This window comes from Diorhabda sublineata, chromosome 1 (genome assembly GCF_026230105.1).
Source record: "Diorhabda sublineata isolate icDioSubl1.1 chromosome 1, icDioSubl1.1, whole genome shotgun sequence".
Taxonomy (NCBI): Eukaryota; Metazoa; Arthropoda; class Insecta; order Coleoptera; family Chrysomelidae; genus Diorhabda; species Diorhabda sublineata.
In genome coordinates, this window is record NC_079474.1 from 29,338,925 (window position 1) to 29,354,348 (window position 15,424).

A 15,424-nucleotide genomic window follows, 5' to 3' on the forward strand; every position below is an offset into this window, starting at 1 on the left:
CTGTCATTTGAATGTATTTGTGTGTATCACATACCATTTTTACAAATTATATATCAGTAAGAAAACACTGATTAAACTTTTAAAGGAGATATGAGTGTTACAGGCATCTATATTCAGTCCTTGATCTTGAATCTGGGATATGGGACAGAAACTAAAAAATGGTGCTACGATTTGCCTTCCCTAGATCCGGACCTGTTATTATTGAAAATGGTGAAGAATTTTTTTTACAAATTAATATGACTTTTTATTCCAAAAAAGTAATGTTGGTTGTGTTATAACGCGGGGCTTAGTGAATTAGTTTTGTCTTGAATATATTTTTAATTTTGCAATTCACCACAAATTGTAGATAAAAAGTTCATGGTTTATTTAATCATGAAGAAATTTTGACTGTTTTTTTGTTGGTTATGTAATTTTTCTAATTATAATCAGTTTGCCGAATTTCAAGAAATAAATTGAGATTTGAAAAATATTTTTTGAACGTGATAGGGTAGGTTGTGAGTGATTAATATTAAGATTATTTTTTATTGTTTATAGTATAAAACTAGAGCTCTATGGTCTATAATGAATTCTAAGGTTATGAACATTTCTTTTAGATGTTGAAGACAGTTACAAATTTATACAGAAGTAGGTTATGCAAGTCACATGAAAACATTTTAAAAATGAGTACCAAAGTTGCATCCAGTAATAATTCAGCTATTGACAAAAAATTTGCCCTACCTTCAAGATATGGTGAAAGCAAAGAAAGCGTTTGGTAATCTCTATTTTAATTAACTACTGCATAGTAGAATAAATACTTTTTACTGAAGGTTTTGAAAGCAAAGGCGAATCCAATATTTTGTGTAACTTTCAGGACAGAATATATCCAATTGGCTATAGACTATAAACCTCTCAATCTTGGACAAGGGTTTCCAGATTATCCACCACCTCAGTATATCATGGACGCATTAGCTAAAGTTTCGAACCAATCAGATTACATGTTTCATCAATATACTAGAGGATTTGTAATTTCAATTAGCTCTTTATATCCAATTATAAATTTGATATTGAATTTTTATTCTAGGGACACCCTAGATTAGTTGCAGCTATAACTAAACTGTATTCTAAATTATTAGGTAGAGGAATTAATGAACGCACAGAATTAATAACAACTATTGGAGCATATGAAGCTCTACATGCATCTATTATGGGGCACACAGAAGCTGGTGATGAAGTTATAATTATCGAACCATTTTATGACTGTTATGAACCTTTAGTTAGGTACGCTGGAGGAATACCTAGATTCATACCTTTAAGATTGGTAAGAACGGGGATTTAAATCAAATTATTCAGTTGAAAACATTTAAATTGGAAAATAGCAATTAAGACTTGTTATTGATTGTGATTATTTTTTCATTACAAAATATCGTTTATGGAAACAAATGGAGACTATAGTAAACATTGTCTTTATTATGAATATCACCAATGGCTCCAGAAACTTGTCTCTCTCCAGAAAGTTTGTTGTGCTTTTGATGGAATTGATTGTTTTTATTACATACCACGACACTAAATAATCACTTACCTAAATAAAAGGATCATTCTTTCCATGGCAGTGTTAAACAATGATAAAGTTGGTTGAAAATCTTAACTGGTCATGGTCTTCACTGTAGGCATCATAGATAATCCAGAATGCCGCTGGTGTATAGAGGAGGAGAAAACTACAGACCATTTCATCTGTGAGTGCCCAGGCGTTAAATGATTCAAGCCAAAGTCCTGATCTGCTTTTCATAGGACATTGGCCTTTGGTAATATCAAAGACAGGACGGACCTATCAGAAGGAGTATGTGCTTAATTACCTTTGGTCATCCACTGTTCAACTATGAACTAATTGAATTAATTAATACAGAAGGGCCATTTTGGCTCTATAAGAGTGGATAGTTGATAATTGGGTTTCATTTTTTGTAGAAAGAACCATCTGACGGTCGTTTATCTACATCAGCAGATTGGGCATTGGATAAGGATGAATTAGAATCTTTGTTCAATGAAAAAACCAAAAGCATCATTATCAATAATCCAAATAACCCTTTAGGAAAGGTATTTACGGAAGATGAACTCAATCATATAGCAGACCTCTGTAAAAAATGGAATGTCTTATGTATTTCAGATGAAGTATATGAATGGATAGTGTACAAACCAAACAAACACATTAGAATTGGTAAGACAATGTTAATCGTATCATGGTTTCATTTTTGAGAAAAGAACTAAAGTAGTACATGCGATTTAAACCTATATTTTCCATATATTTTCTTAATCACTTCATTTTTGGTGAAAATTCTCTTTTTATAATCAAATTACAAATTCAAAGGAAAATGAGAAATTTTAATGCATTAAACTGTCAAAAATATGTAATTGGGTGAATTAGTGAATAAATTGGGATTACCATAATATAGAAACAGATTAACAGGTGGTAAATTTTGAATTTACCATTGATCAATATCTTACCTTTTTTATTTTATTGAAATACTAGCTGGTGGTTTATAGTTAATTAAATTTTTAACTCTGATATGTGTGTTTAATGAGAAATCCACAAAATAGTTTAATTGTTCTTATTAGTATATTTCTGAAAACACTTGACAATGGGTTATTATATCTTAAACGCACAATTCAGAAGGGTACAAAGGATTTTTAAAAATCAATTTAAATATAAAATTGTATATCAGTAATTGATAAAAATGGAAAAAGTATTGTTATAAAACTAGATTGTAATCGACTAATATAAAAAAAGATTAAATGATTTTGGAAATAAAAATACCGCTTGCATTAGAAAGCATGCATATATAAGAATAAAATTTATTATTATTTAAAATATGCTTCATATTTAACTAGACAATTAGTAGGAGAATATTTCTATTTATTTGTTTGAATTTTACTGATTTTTAATTGATTTTATTCTACAATTCTAATAGTCCTCAAAAATTTCAATAGGTCTGCAAAACAATGCAAATAGACATACAAAGTTGAAAATTCAACAGTTATCTATAAATTTTACAAACAATTTTTCATTTTTCGCTGTTAAATACTTTTTTCAAAGTGAATCTCACAGTTAACACACCAGAGGTAATTGAAAGTTTTTTGTAATTGATTTTTTAGCTACCCTACCTGATATGTGGGAAAGGACAATCACAATTGGTTCTGCTGGCAAAACTTTTAGCGTTACAGGGTGGAAATTAGGTTGGGCAATTTGTCCTGCAAATTTGATGAAGAATTTACAAACAATTCATCAAACCAGTATTTACACTGGAGTGACACCTATACAGGTACCTAAGTTATAAAACTACTTAATTTTCTGTAGGTTAAATATTTTCAGTTATTTATGTATATAATAACTACATTGTTCAAAAATTACTAATTAAATCTTTATATTACTTTTTTCTTGACTAGGAAGCATGTGCAGTTGGGTTTGAACTTGAAATGGAACGTTTAGGTACAGACGAATGCTTCTTTGTTTCTTTACCAAAAGAATTAGAAGCTAAACGTGACTTTATGGCTAAATTTTTATTAGATGTTGGCATGAAACCTATAATACCAGAGGGGGGATATTTCATGCTAGCTGATTGGACCCCTTTGGGTGAGAATTTCATTTATCAAATTACTTTGTTGGTTTGTAATATATTTGTGAAAAATTATATTTTTCAAAAATTTCATGTTCTCTAAAGAGTATTAAAGTAGATGTATAGTGCTAGAATTATGCTATTCTATTATCATATACTGCATCTTATTTCAGAAGGAAAAATAGATCTTAATTCAGAAAATGATCCTGAAAAAGATTATAGAGCTACAAAATGGATGACGAAAAATATTGGTTTACAAGGAATTCCACCGTCAGCATTTTATGGCCCAGATAACAAGAAGCTAGGAGAAAACTATATTAGATATTGTTTCATAAAGGTAGGAAATTAATAATTAAACATATCTTAATAATATCTAAATATTGATTAAAAGGACCATTTCATAAAAAAAATAATGCCTACTTGATTAATATTTTTTTAAATTTAAAAATATTGTTTTAAACAAGATTCTCAGGAAATAATAATTAAATTTCATATTTCTATTTGTTATTAAAACTGCTTCATTGATATTTTAATTTTAATTCTTCTTAATATATATATATATATATATATATATATATATATATATATATATATATATATATTAAGTTACATTGTTGGTACTAGATTGTAATTTCTGGTGATTGATAATCATACTGAACACACTGTTTACACTAACACTTCACCAACACCAAGACCGATGTGTAATTGTGAGTGTTGGTGTAATAATAGTGTAAACAGTGTGTCAGTATATACTCTTGATAGTTTTATATTTACTCCCCAGCAATATTATCCCAAGATAAGCAAAAAGCCACTGTCATGGAGGTGGAAATATAAAATATTTTTCAATTTCAATCTCTATTGTTAGGTATACTGTATTTTAACAATGTAGGTGTTTTCAAAATTTCAAAAACAATGGCATCAATTATTGCTTGACTTGTCTAGCATGAAGACTAAATTTTCTTTTGGAAAAGTAACTAATGATACAAAATGTGGTTCTAATACATCAAAAATGTACCTGTGAATCGTTTTGGCCCTCAGTATAACAAATACCTTTTATTTGCTCTTCATATGAAAGCACTGGATCTGTACTGTCCAAAAAATTTTGAAAAAAACCTGAAGTCCTGCTCTTTCACTTGTTGGGGTTAACAGAGATCCAGTTCCAACATTATGTTTCTTAAATTGAAGTCCTCCAAGTCTTCCTGATATATTTTGAATCATTATTATATCAAAAGTTTTACCAAAATAATGTTGATATTGCTGTAGATCCTTTTTAAAATATCTACTTATGTTCATTGCTTCTTTTATTTTTTAGTTTCTTATAATGTAATGACACTCAAGCCATACAGTTAATGTTATACAAAGAGATATCGGGGTATAGAAGTTTGTTCAAGTGGGCCCGAAATGGTGATAGAGAGAAAAAGAACATCGATATACCACTTTCTGTCTCACTTTACTCTATTTTTAATGGATTTTTAGTATTAACTCTAAGCATAAAGCACCAATTGAGTGAAAAGAGATAGGGAATAGTAAACCAATGTCCTTTATCTCTCTACCAACAGTACAATGCCACTAACATGTTGCTCTCCCATTCTTTAATATTAACTCTATGACTTAATCTCAAATTAACCCAAACATTGAACCCTATTTTTGCCTCTTTATATTTTTAATTGTATATTGATTTTTGCCTTACAGAAAGATGAAAATCTACAAAAAGCGGCGGAGATTTTGAAGAAATGGAGAGACTCTTGACCAAAATTTGTTTGTAATTAAAAAAAGGGATCAATGTGATACAAAATGTTGTGGTAAAATGAAATATATATTTTGTTATACCAGTTTTTTTTTTCATCACCTTTCTACTTAATTCCCCAATATGTGGGCCGGACTTTCCTATCATACGTAAAAGTGAAAGTTCTTCCATGTGTGTCCCCAACACAGGTAAGCATGATTCCATCCGTGAAACCTGGATCGTGGTTCCTTTGGCAGGTAATCGATAACAAAGTTGTATATGGTCTTATCTCAAATTTATTAATTTACTAAGCTAAATTTTTTTCATTTCATTCGTAATAGCATAAAAACTCGCAATACTTAAACTATAATGTTTTGTAATTACACTTACCTTAGATTATAAAAGCTGATTTTTGTACATGTTAATCAGAAAATGATTGAAACAACTGTGTTTCCTTCAGTTTTGCGGGTTCTTAGGATGTGGTTCATCTATGATTCTACCATCATAGATGAACCACATTCTATCATCCTGCAAGATGCCATAGTTGAATGCCAACACAGCCAAAACAAACTATCCTCCCCAACAAGCTAACATGCTTTGAGTTTGAGGATATAAGAACAATTTAAATTCTTCACTCCCCGTATCGATATGTTACTGATGTTTGTTTAGAAATAAGAGGCTTAAATGTTGTTGACTCGCATTAATGCAAGCGGCGTAGCTACCGTCATCTACCAAAAAATTTTGATATCTTCCTATACATAGAAAAATTAAAAACTCTATGAATTAATAATTATCTACGACTTTGATGGAACGATCATATATGTAATACTCCCATATGGACAGTTTCTATAAGTGAAAGGTGTTCCGACTAAGTGAAACAAATAGTGTATCGTTCTCACTCTCTGGGCGCTTCAGTTAGTTCTGCACACAAAAAATTATTATTGTCCGCATCGTAACGTAGGGACGTTTTTTTCCCATAAGAACTGTCCATATAGGAGTATTACATAATATGGGAACGATACAGGCTGTTACTATGGAGGGTGGAGGTAAGGAGAACCGTCTTGTATGGAGGATTAGTTGACAAAGTGTCCAGCTGTAAACAGAAAATTATACTCGCCGAAATAGCACTAGTGTAGCAACTGGAAGTGATATGCATTTATGAGTTATATATTTTATATACCATTTTTGAATGAATTTGTATAATAATAGTTTCTTTATAATAATTATGACTTTAAAAAAAGAATTTAATTTATTATCCTACTCTAATAGTTTGTGGCGCTCTTTCTAAAATTTTTCCACTTGCTATTATAGCGCCATCTGAATTGCTTCCTTTCAACAGACACTTTTCGATAAACCGAGATGGTTCTCTTTACCTCTACACTCCATAGCTGTTACATACCATAGGGTATGTTCTGTGCTGTTACAATCTTTGTGGGTGTTAAGTGGAATGCACGATGATCTGTCAAATATCCATGATGTAAAGACTACAAGGTGTGTTCTTCCAGAGGGCTCATTTTCGACTCGTTCTGCGCATCCCTTTGGGAGCGAATTCTCATTGGCTGCTTCCCAGCTGGTGCGCAATAGCACACTTTGTAGTCTACTACTACATCATGTCAAATATCCAAATAGATCTATGGAACTTAGATCAAGGCCATAGATTTATCTATGATTAAGACTCAGTTTTCTCCCATCTATGGACTGATGCCGTTTAATAAAAACAAATTGGAGCCCATGCAATAAATGATTATCAAGAATGAAATTAGTCTACCGTTAGTGTTCAATCTTCCGGGACCTAATTATCATATTAATATGTAGTTGGTACAGACTAGCATTCATTTGGACGTCGGTGAATATAAAAGTTCTTAATCTTGATTTATTCTCAAAAAGTATTATCTTTCTATCAAAATCTCCAAAGGACATACAAAAGAGCAAAATTTAAACAGTTGTTACTTATCCGTTGTTAAATACCCGTCCTCCATATTCAATATATAGATCTTGTATAGTCCAATTATTACCAAATGTTATATTCGATATGGAACGTTGTTTTATAGCACATAATGAGGTAAGTATAGCATCAGATACTTGGAATTTTTTTATTGAATTGTGTGTTCAAATATATAAATTAATAATACCAATGCCTAATTCAATGTGCTAGAATTTGGAACGTTGAACAAAAAAAGTCCAGCGTGCCCTTTAATTTATATAAATCAATTTTTAATGGTTATATCTAACGATTTATTATAGTACAGTTATTTCTTGAAAAATTTTTATATATGCCCTTTATAAAATATTTTTAGTGTACGCTTATGGGTTTTTTACCTTGAATACCTTTGTTCCATATTCAACAATCAATGACATGTGATTTTCTTATAGTGTGAGTAGGAAAGTTTGTTTTGAGGTGGTACGTTAGGAGATCAGCTGTTACATATTTAAGGAGGTAAAATTAACTTACATTCTCCGTAGGTATACTATATTAATAATAAAAACATAACTCTAATTTATACACAATCTTGAGCTAAAACTTTCTGCAACTTAAAAATAATGTTATATAGGTATAATATGAATAAATAATTTCAGAATACCATAAAATTTTTATTAGTTACTTATTTTATCTCTATAAATATACTAAGTTGAAACAAAATAAATAGTTAGATTCTTTTGTAAATGAACGACTTTATTACTACCTATTTAAAGATAGGCAAATATTTTATAATTGCAGACTGATTTTACGGAACGTCAAGATGTCCGAAGTAGATGAAAAATTTGTAATACCATTAAAATATGCAGGTTCAGAACCTAGTGTTTGGTTAGTATTCTTCATTTCAATAAATATTTCGATTTATTTTTAATTAACTCTTTTTGCGTTGTTGTTAAACGATTATAAAATTCACTGTTGTAATATATCACAGAAATAAAATATATATGACAAACTTTCATGTTAGAGTTAAATTTTTAAAATTATATTGTTGTTCTGGATAAGGTTAATCTATGATTCTTGAACCAAATCTAGCGCTAAATTTGAATGTTATATATATATCACAATAATGTTCATACTTTAATAAACTTTATAAACTGTTTGTTGCAATAAAAGTAATTAATAAATATAGATAATTGCTCTTTTTGGTTTACAATAGATTTCAAACATTAATGTGCTATTTTATATTCTTTTCATTTTAGGATATTTTTTAATATAAGTGTAGGCATGGATATATACACAACAAGTTATAATTTTTTTTTCTATTTAGTAGTATATCTCTGAAGCCGAAATCCTTTCAAAAATTTGAATAGAAACTCTAAACATTCAAGTATTGTGATTTTAGGACTGAATATATTCAGATGGCTATTGATTATAAACCTTTGAATCTCGGCCAGGGTTTTCCAGATTATCCACCTCCTAAATATATAATGGATACTTTAGCCAAAGTTTCCAATGAATCTGATTACATGTTACATCAATATACAAGAGGATTTGTAAGTAAAGTTCTAACCAATCCGGGTTCTTCAATATTATTATTAGAATTTGATATGTTAAATAGATACAGTATAATTACAATTTTCAATCTTAATTCCATAGGTTTGTATATTTAATTTTACTTATAAAATGTGCAGATTTTCTTCAAACTTTTCAGGGACATCCTAGACTGGTTAGGGCATTGTCCAAGCTTTATTCAAAATTAATTGGTAGAGAAATTAATGAAAAAACAGAAATTTTAACAACTAGTGGAGCATACGAAGCATTGTTTTCAACAATATCAGGTCATACAGATGTTGGGGATGAAGTAATTATTATAGAACCTTTCTTCGATTGTTATGAAGCCATGGTTAAATATGCTGGCGGTGTGCCTAGATTTATCCCTTTGAGATTGGTAATGTATATTATTTATTTAGCTCATTAAATGGCCCTGATATAGGAGTTCTCCTCTGCAGGGCAATTCTGAAGATTAAACACTCATCTTAGGAATAAATCAATATTTATTCTAGTAGTCCAATTTGTTAAAGTCGAAACAATAAAATATTGTCTCTAAATATGTTCTACTATATACCATTGGATTAAGTTAGAGATAGAGATTTAATGAAATTATTTTTTTTTAAATTATAATACAAGGAAGGGAAATGTTTAAATGCTTTTAAAGTTGTGATACAACACTTGGGTTGGGACTTGAAACATTTAGCAATATGTAAAATTTGATACATAAAATATTTTTAAAGAAAGCAGTGAGTGGACGGATACCTACTTCAGAGGATTGGGTTTTAGATAAGGAAGAATTAAAAAGCTTATTTAACAAAAAGACTAAAATTATTATACTGAACACTCCAAATAATCCGTTAGGAAAAGTATATTCTTTGGAAGAACTAACTTTTATTGCAGATTTATGTAAAAAGTGGAACGTACTATGTATTTCTGATGAAGTATATGAATGGTTGGTTTACAAACCTCATAAACATATAAGAATGGGTTAGTATTAATTTATAATATGCTTGTTGATCAATGGCGCTCTTTTCGTAACTAGTTAGTAAAAAACTAATTCCATATCTACACAATATAAATTGTAACAACAGAAAAAGGAGACGCCTTATTGAGGCCTAGGTTTTCCACTCTCCACTAATTGTTTGTAATTATTAATCTGTAATTACTAAAATTAATGATAATCATATGAACATGCTGCTTAAATAATTGCAAGTAAGATTCCTCACAATTATGTAAGATTCATGAATGAAAAATTTTCTTTAAATGTTTCAGTGTCTCTTTTTTTTCATCTATATTTGCCTACATCAGAAAAAGTGATGTCTCAATGATACCTTTGCTTTATTTTCAGCAACTTTACCTGACATGTGGAAAAGAACTGTCACCATTGGTTCTGCTGGGAAAACTTTTAGTGTAACTGGATGGAAAGTTGGATGGGCTTATTGTCCAGAGAATTTAATGAGAAATATACAGATGGTCCATCAAAATACTGTCTACACAGGTGTCACTCCAATTCAGGTATCTTGAAAAAAGCTCAAATAAATATAGCCTTTAGAATTAAGAGCTTTTCCTTTATTGTAACGAATGTTAATTAATGTTGATAGAAAAGAATAAATCACGTTTTACTGAAAAATAGAAGAAAGTATGGACGGATTTTTCACTAGTCACTTAGCCATTTTTTGTTGCACAGAGGCCAAAACACTATGGAACTCCAGAGCACTACACTTGGGAGAGTTTGAAATAGAAGACAAAGATCTTTAGCAGCTACAGCTGTCCCACATTTTGAACTTTTTAAAAGGTGTGAGATTAATAGCTCAGTTGTAGAAGCTGAGGATCCTCAGCATTATAGCAAGAAAGGAGGACACAATAGTTCGTTTCGGTTGCCATGTATATGATACTCTAATAAACACAAACAGTTTGATATGAGAACTAAACCAACTTCCTATGTAGAAAGGCAAATTACCAAATCCTTCAAAAGAAGAATTTTGAATTTGGTGCCTCAAAAAAAAATCTACAAATAAATATACACAATTGTGAGCTTTCTCTTTTAATTAATGAATAATTTAAAGAAATATTTAAATTATAATTCTTGTAATGAAAGATGATTAATGTTATTAGAAAAAAATTATTACTTTTCATTGAAGAAATTAAATGATTAAATTGAAAAAAGTATTGACTGATTTTTCACTAGTTACTTATACATAGGCAAACATGGTTTTCCAAGAAAAACAGTTAAACCAACTTCTTCTATAGAAAGTAAAGAAGGACAAAGTTCTTGGTATATTAAGTGATCAGTGCCATTAGAGGAATGAATTTTAAATATGGTATCGTTTCTACAGTTATGAGATTTTTCCTTCAACTAGAATAATTAAATTAAATTAAAAAATGTATTACAATTCATGAATTACAGAAAAGTAAAAGTTACTTTTCACAGGAGAAATCGAAGAAAGTTTATACAGAAATGCTAACATTGTTTTGAACACACAACAGTTTGAAATAAGAGCTAAGCCAATTTCCTTTGTAAAATGGAAAGAAGTGTTTTTATTTTTTGTAACTAGTGAGGTCATTTTGTTTTATATTCGCTTCCAACTAAAAATGGTAGATTTAGTGTCTTGACTAAGTTATTAACTCCCTTTGAGTTAAATTGGAATTTCTGAATTCATTGAGGGTATTCATACTGAACACATTGTCTACACTAGCATTCACAAGTACACTGTCTGACGCGCGTTTCGTAATTGTGAGTCGTGGTGTGAACAGTGTTTTCAGTAATCCCCTTTGAGGAAAGAATTTTAAATGTGGGAATTTCTCTTATTTTGTGAAATATTACAAAGCAGCTAAGTGTTAAGATTATTCAAAAATGTTGAAATGCCTTCTCCTAATCTTTTTCAGGAAGCTGTTGCTATAGCATTCGAAACAGAAATGGATCGCTTGGGCAAGGAAGATTGTTTTTTTGTATCGTTAGCAAAGGATTTAGAATCCAAAAGAGATTATATGGCCAATGTACTTAGTGAAGTTGGAATGAAACCTACTATCCCCGACGGAGGATATTTTATGTTGGCAGATTGGTCAGCACTTGGTTTGTATATTAACTTATGCTTTTTTTGAAATAGCTGGACTAGTTTTTGTTACGAATTGTTGATTTTTTTTTGTTCAAGAATCAAAAGTAGATGTAAGTTCAGAATCTGATCAATATAAGGATTACAGATTCACTAAATGGATGACGAAGAAGGTTGGTCTACAAGGAATACCTCCAACTGTGTTTTATAGTACGCCGAATAAACATTTAGCAGAAAATTTTGTGAGGTTTTGTTTCATAAAGGTAATGAAAAGTGATTATAATACGTATAGTACTTTTATATATTCTCGTAATTTTTAGAAACATGAAACTTTGAAGCAAGCAGAAGATATTTTGAAACGATGGAAAACTACTGAAAACTAAATTAGTGTATTTCGATTTTTTAAATAAAATTGGGAATAAGTATAACGTGTTTTATTTTCATCAAGAAATTTCTTTGTGCTGCATATACTGTAGGTATACCTAGTACAGAAGAACTCAAAAAGAATTAGACATTCCTTCCAAAGACACGCAGGCTGAGTCTTTTTCCAGAGATAGAAAGGATATTACAAATGTTTGAACCTTTAAGTCGATTTTCTAAAAAAAGAAAAGAATAATACATTCAGAAGTTTAAGATTTTTTTGAAAATGTCCTTAATGAAGGCTTCATTCCTTCATGACCATTTATCAAAAGTATATGAAAGATAAAGAGTAGGTTGATTTTTCTGAGGTTCTGAAAAACTGTTCTGTGCTAATGCATGGAAAGTGACTTCCATTTCATATAAATTCAAAGAGAACAACGAAAATTCTGAACAGGGGACTGCGTTCAAAAAGGATATTAAACACATTATTGCAGTACAATATTTACAATTTTGAACTGAAAACTTATACAAAGACACAAAATCCATATGAATGACTTTAAAAGATGTTGAATGGAATGGAATCTAGTTTCAGATACTATAAGTATCTTTCACAATTCAACGTCAAAATTAACGATAGCAAATGTTTTGATCAACTGCAAAATCTTAAAAGTGTTCTGATCACTAACAAAGAACGTTGATTTCAAGAAGCTGTTATGGTATGAAAACTAGCAACGTCGGGAAAACATTGTACCTGTACAGGTAAAAAATCAGTTTCTCAAACCATTTTAAGAAGTTTCTTTTTGTTATTATCATTTTCATTGAAATTTTTGCAACATGAATCTATTTTTGCCAGATATTTTTATTGTTGTTAAAACTGTGCCAGATGCTAATTTTGAATTCAAAAAACTTTTTTTCAAAATATTTATATATGATGTAATTTAAGTATCTAAAAACTGAAAAGAAAATATCTCAATTCATACATATGATAAAAAAATCATTTCATTTTTTGACTGTAAATTTTCTATTTTGTCTAGAAACTCTTGATAACATACTTAATTTTGCCATTTGTTGTTTGCCTTTTAATTGCTTGCAATCTTTTCCACAAAAGAATTCATTTGATACCTGAAATTGTTTCTATATTTACCACAATTTCAAGCTCAATAATTACATTAGAAGGGTCAGTTTCTTGGAAATTAACTTCGATATGTGAATTTTGAGACGTATCTGGCAGGGTTCTGCTAACATCTACTGTATTTGATATCGAAGTTGAACTAGATGTGATGTAAAACTGCTGTAACAATTTTTGTGATATCCCTCAGTGTCATTAATTTGCTTCGGTAACTGTACACTACCATATTTCAGATTCAAATTTACACATATTTGTAGTACTTTTTTAATTCATCTTCTATAAAAGTTATTATTTTCCTATTTCTGTCTTTACAAAAAACACATTTTAATTTTTCACCAGCGATTGTAACACCATTTTGTCAAAAACATTAAAAATAACAGCAACGATACTCCAATATGACTAAACTAACGCCATTTTGACTACAAACAGCTTCTGTCGTCTATCACGCAACTAACACCACATAATCTCCTATATGGATAGTTCTTATGGGAAAAAACGTCTCTACGTTACGGTGCAAACAATATCATTTTCTCTCTCGTTTGGGATACTTTATCTCTACTGTCCATGCTTCATACGCGCAAAAGATGCGCAAAACTAACTAAAGCGCCCGGAGGAGAGAGAGAATGATAGATTATTTGTTTCACTTAGTCGGAACACCTTCTACTTATAGAAACTGTCCATATAGGAGTATTATATATATGGTGTTGACCAACAACGAGGACAGAAAAGTGGAGCCAGAAACAATGCTTACGATTGCACATCATGAGGCTCATGATGTTGAATTAAATGATTTAAGTAGTAATGGAATACAATGGCTTTTAGATAGTGGTTGCACGGACCACATAATGCAAAAATTATTTGATAAATGTACGGTATTAAAAGAACCTCTAAATGTTTATTTAGGAGATAATAAGATTGTGAAGGCCATAAAAATTGGTAGTGTCAAAAGCTTGTGTTTCATGTTAAAGATATGAAGTCAAATTTAATAAGTGTTAGAAATGTTACAGTTGAAATCTTTAGGTAAGATTTATAAAAGTTGTCGAATAGTCCAGGTTTATTTAACAGAAAATACTTGCTGAACGTTGGGTTATGTCCATAGAATATAATGGCCTATATTTCAAATATTAAGGCTTTCTTTTTGTATGATTATTTAATAAATAAAGTGAACATTGGAAACATTATTCATGGAACAAGTATTTGAAAATACTTGGCAGAAAATAGAAATTTCAACGTTAATGTGAGGCTTGTCCAACAGCAGAAAGTTGAAAATCTAGATAACGAACAGCAGTATTAACAAATATCTTGTGGGCAGTCGATATCAATTTCAGAATGACAATTTTTAATTGATAGTTTTTTTTATTAATTAATCTAGTAATTTATTTTCGTCCTCTTTGCAGAATACTCCGCTTGTCATGTTGCGTGTTCAGGAGGAAATCGTTAATCCTGATGAACCTGATAAGGAATATGTATGTATCGGTTCTATGAGTGTGCAAAATTTTCAATTTATATGCTTAAAATAAGGAGACCAAAGATTCCGTTATATCCTAAAACTTGATCTGGCTAGTTAGATAAATTTGTTGTCATGAGTATTTCCAATTTATTAAGCATTATATACACAAAACTCACGTGCTCGAAGCTCATGAACTTATTACGCCAGAATCAATTAGAACAAACTTCTGTGAACTTTGTGTCAACTGTCAAATTTTAAAGTAGACCACAAATTATTTTTTGCCGTGTCCGAAATACACGATACTCGATTAAATGGATACAAAATACGAATACTACTTATTTGTAACCATACTTTTTACTATAGATTACCTTCTTTGGCTTTTTGTAGCCTTCTTTATCAAGTAATAATGCATATTCTCAACTTGTTTCTGCATCCAATAATATAAGAGAATATTTTTTTGAGCAGCTGGTTGTGATTCCATTTCAAAAATACGCTTGCAAATCTAAATTCCTTCATAACCTCAATTCTACAGTTTGTGTCTAAAGCGTAATTTTGAAGCCCAACTATGGTGCTTGAGGTACAAGGGGAAAAGGCAATTTTGAACAAGCCTTCTAAATGCACCCATGTGCTCGATTGAGTGCTCTAATTGT

At 30.2% G+C, this 15,424-nt stretch overlaps 2 protein-coding genes across 5 annotated transcripts; both read left to right on the forward strand.

The window, feature by feature from the left end:
• The first annotated feature begins 187 nt into the window (after positions 1 to 187).
• LOC130452453 (kynurenine aminotransferase-like) lies at positions 188 to 5,419 on the forward strand. The gene is made up of 9 exons (XM_056791744.1): positions 188 to 487; positions 594 to 751; positions 851 to 1,001; positions 1,061 to 1,297; positions 1,942 to 2,191; positions 3,127 to 3,293; positions 3,418 to 3,604; positions 3,761 to 3,924; positions 5,280 to 5,419. Exons 2-9 carry the CDS (start codon positions 594 to 596, stop codon positions 5,334 to 5,336), a joined length of 1,371 nt encoding a protein of 456 aa, XP_056647722.1. The 5' UTR covers positions 188 to 487; the 3' UTR covers positions 5,337 to 5,419.
• A 2,253-nt stretch (positions 5,420 to 7,672) lies between these two features.
• Positions 7,673 to 12,260, forward strand: LOC130452367 (kynurenine aminotransferase-like). Of its 4 annotated transcripts, none has more exons than XM_056791600.1 (9): positions 7,673 to 7,750; positions 8,033 to 8,119; positions 8,634 to 8,887; positions 8,923 to 9,179; positions 9,523 to 9,769; positions 10,131 to 10,297; positions 11,669 to 11,855; positions 11,935 to 12,098; positions 12,156 to 12,260. In XM_056791600.1, the coding sequence occupies exons 2-9, from the start codon at positions 8,055 to 8,057 to the stop codon at positions 12,216 to 12,218; spliced, it is 1,404 nt and encodes a 467-aa protein (XP_056647578.1). In that variant the 5' UTR covers positions 7,673 to 7,750; positions 8,033 to 8,054; the 3' UTR covers positions 12,219 to 12,260. The 4 variants fall into 4 exon arrangements, with proteins under 4 accessions (XP_056647578.1, XP_056647588.1, XP_056647605.1 ...); XM_056791610.1 differs by having other exon boundaries at positions 8,634 to 8,784; positions 8,943 to 9,179; XM_056791627.1 differs by lacking the exon at positions 8,033 to 8,119 and having other exon boundaries at positions 7,694 to 7,750; positions 8,634 to 8,784; positions 8,943 to 9,179.
• The last annotated feature ends 3,164 nt before the right edge of the window (positions 12,261 to 15,424 follow it).

What these genes read in the sequence shown, in the direction of transcription:
- LOC130452453 (XM_056791744.1), top strand. Translation starts at nt 594, where the DNA reads ATGTTGAAGACAGTTACAAATTTATACAGAAGTAGGTTATGCAAGTCA. An exon ending in AAACAAACACATTAGAATTG is followed by an intron (nt 2,192 to 3,126) that starts GTAAGACAATGT and finishes TTGATTTTTTAG; the next exon opens with CTACCCTACCTGATATGTGG. An exon ending in TTAGATATTGTTTCATAAAG is followed by an intron (nt 3,925 to 5,279) that starts GTAGGAAATTAA and finishes TTTGCCTTACAG; the next exon opens with AAAGATGAAAATCTACAAAA.
- LOC130452367 (XM_056791600.1), top strand. Translation starts at nt 8,055, where the DNA reads ATGTCCGAAGTAGATGAAAAATTTGTAATACCATTAAAATATGCAGGT. An exon ending in GATTTATCCCTTTGAGATTG is followed by an intron (nt 9,180 to 9,522) that starts GTAATGTATATT and finishes ATATTTTTAAAG; the next exon opens with AAAGCAGTGAGTGGACGGAT. An exon ending in TGAGGTTTTGTTTCATAAAG is followed by an intron (nt 12,099 to 12,155) that starts GTAATGAAAAGT and finishes CGTAATTTTTAG; the next exon opens with AAACATGAAACTTTGAAGCA.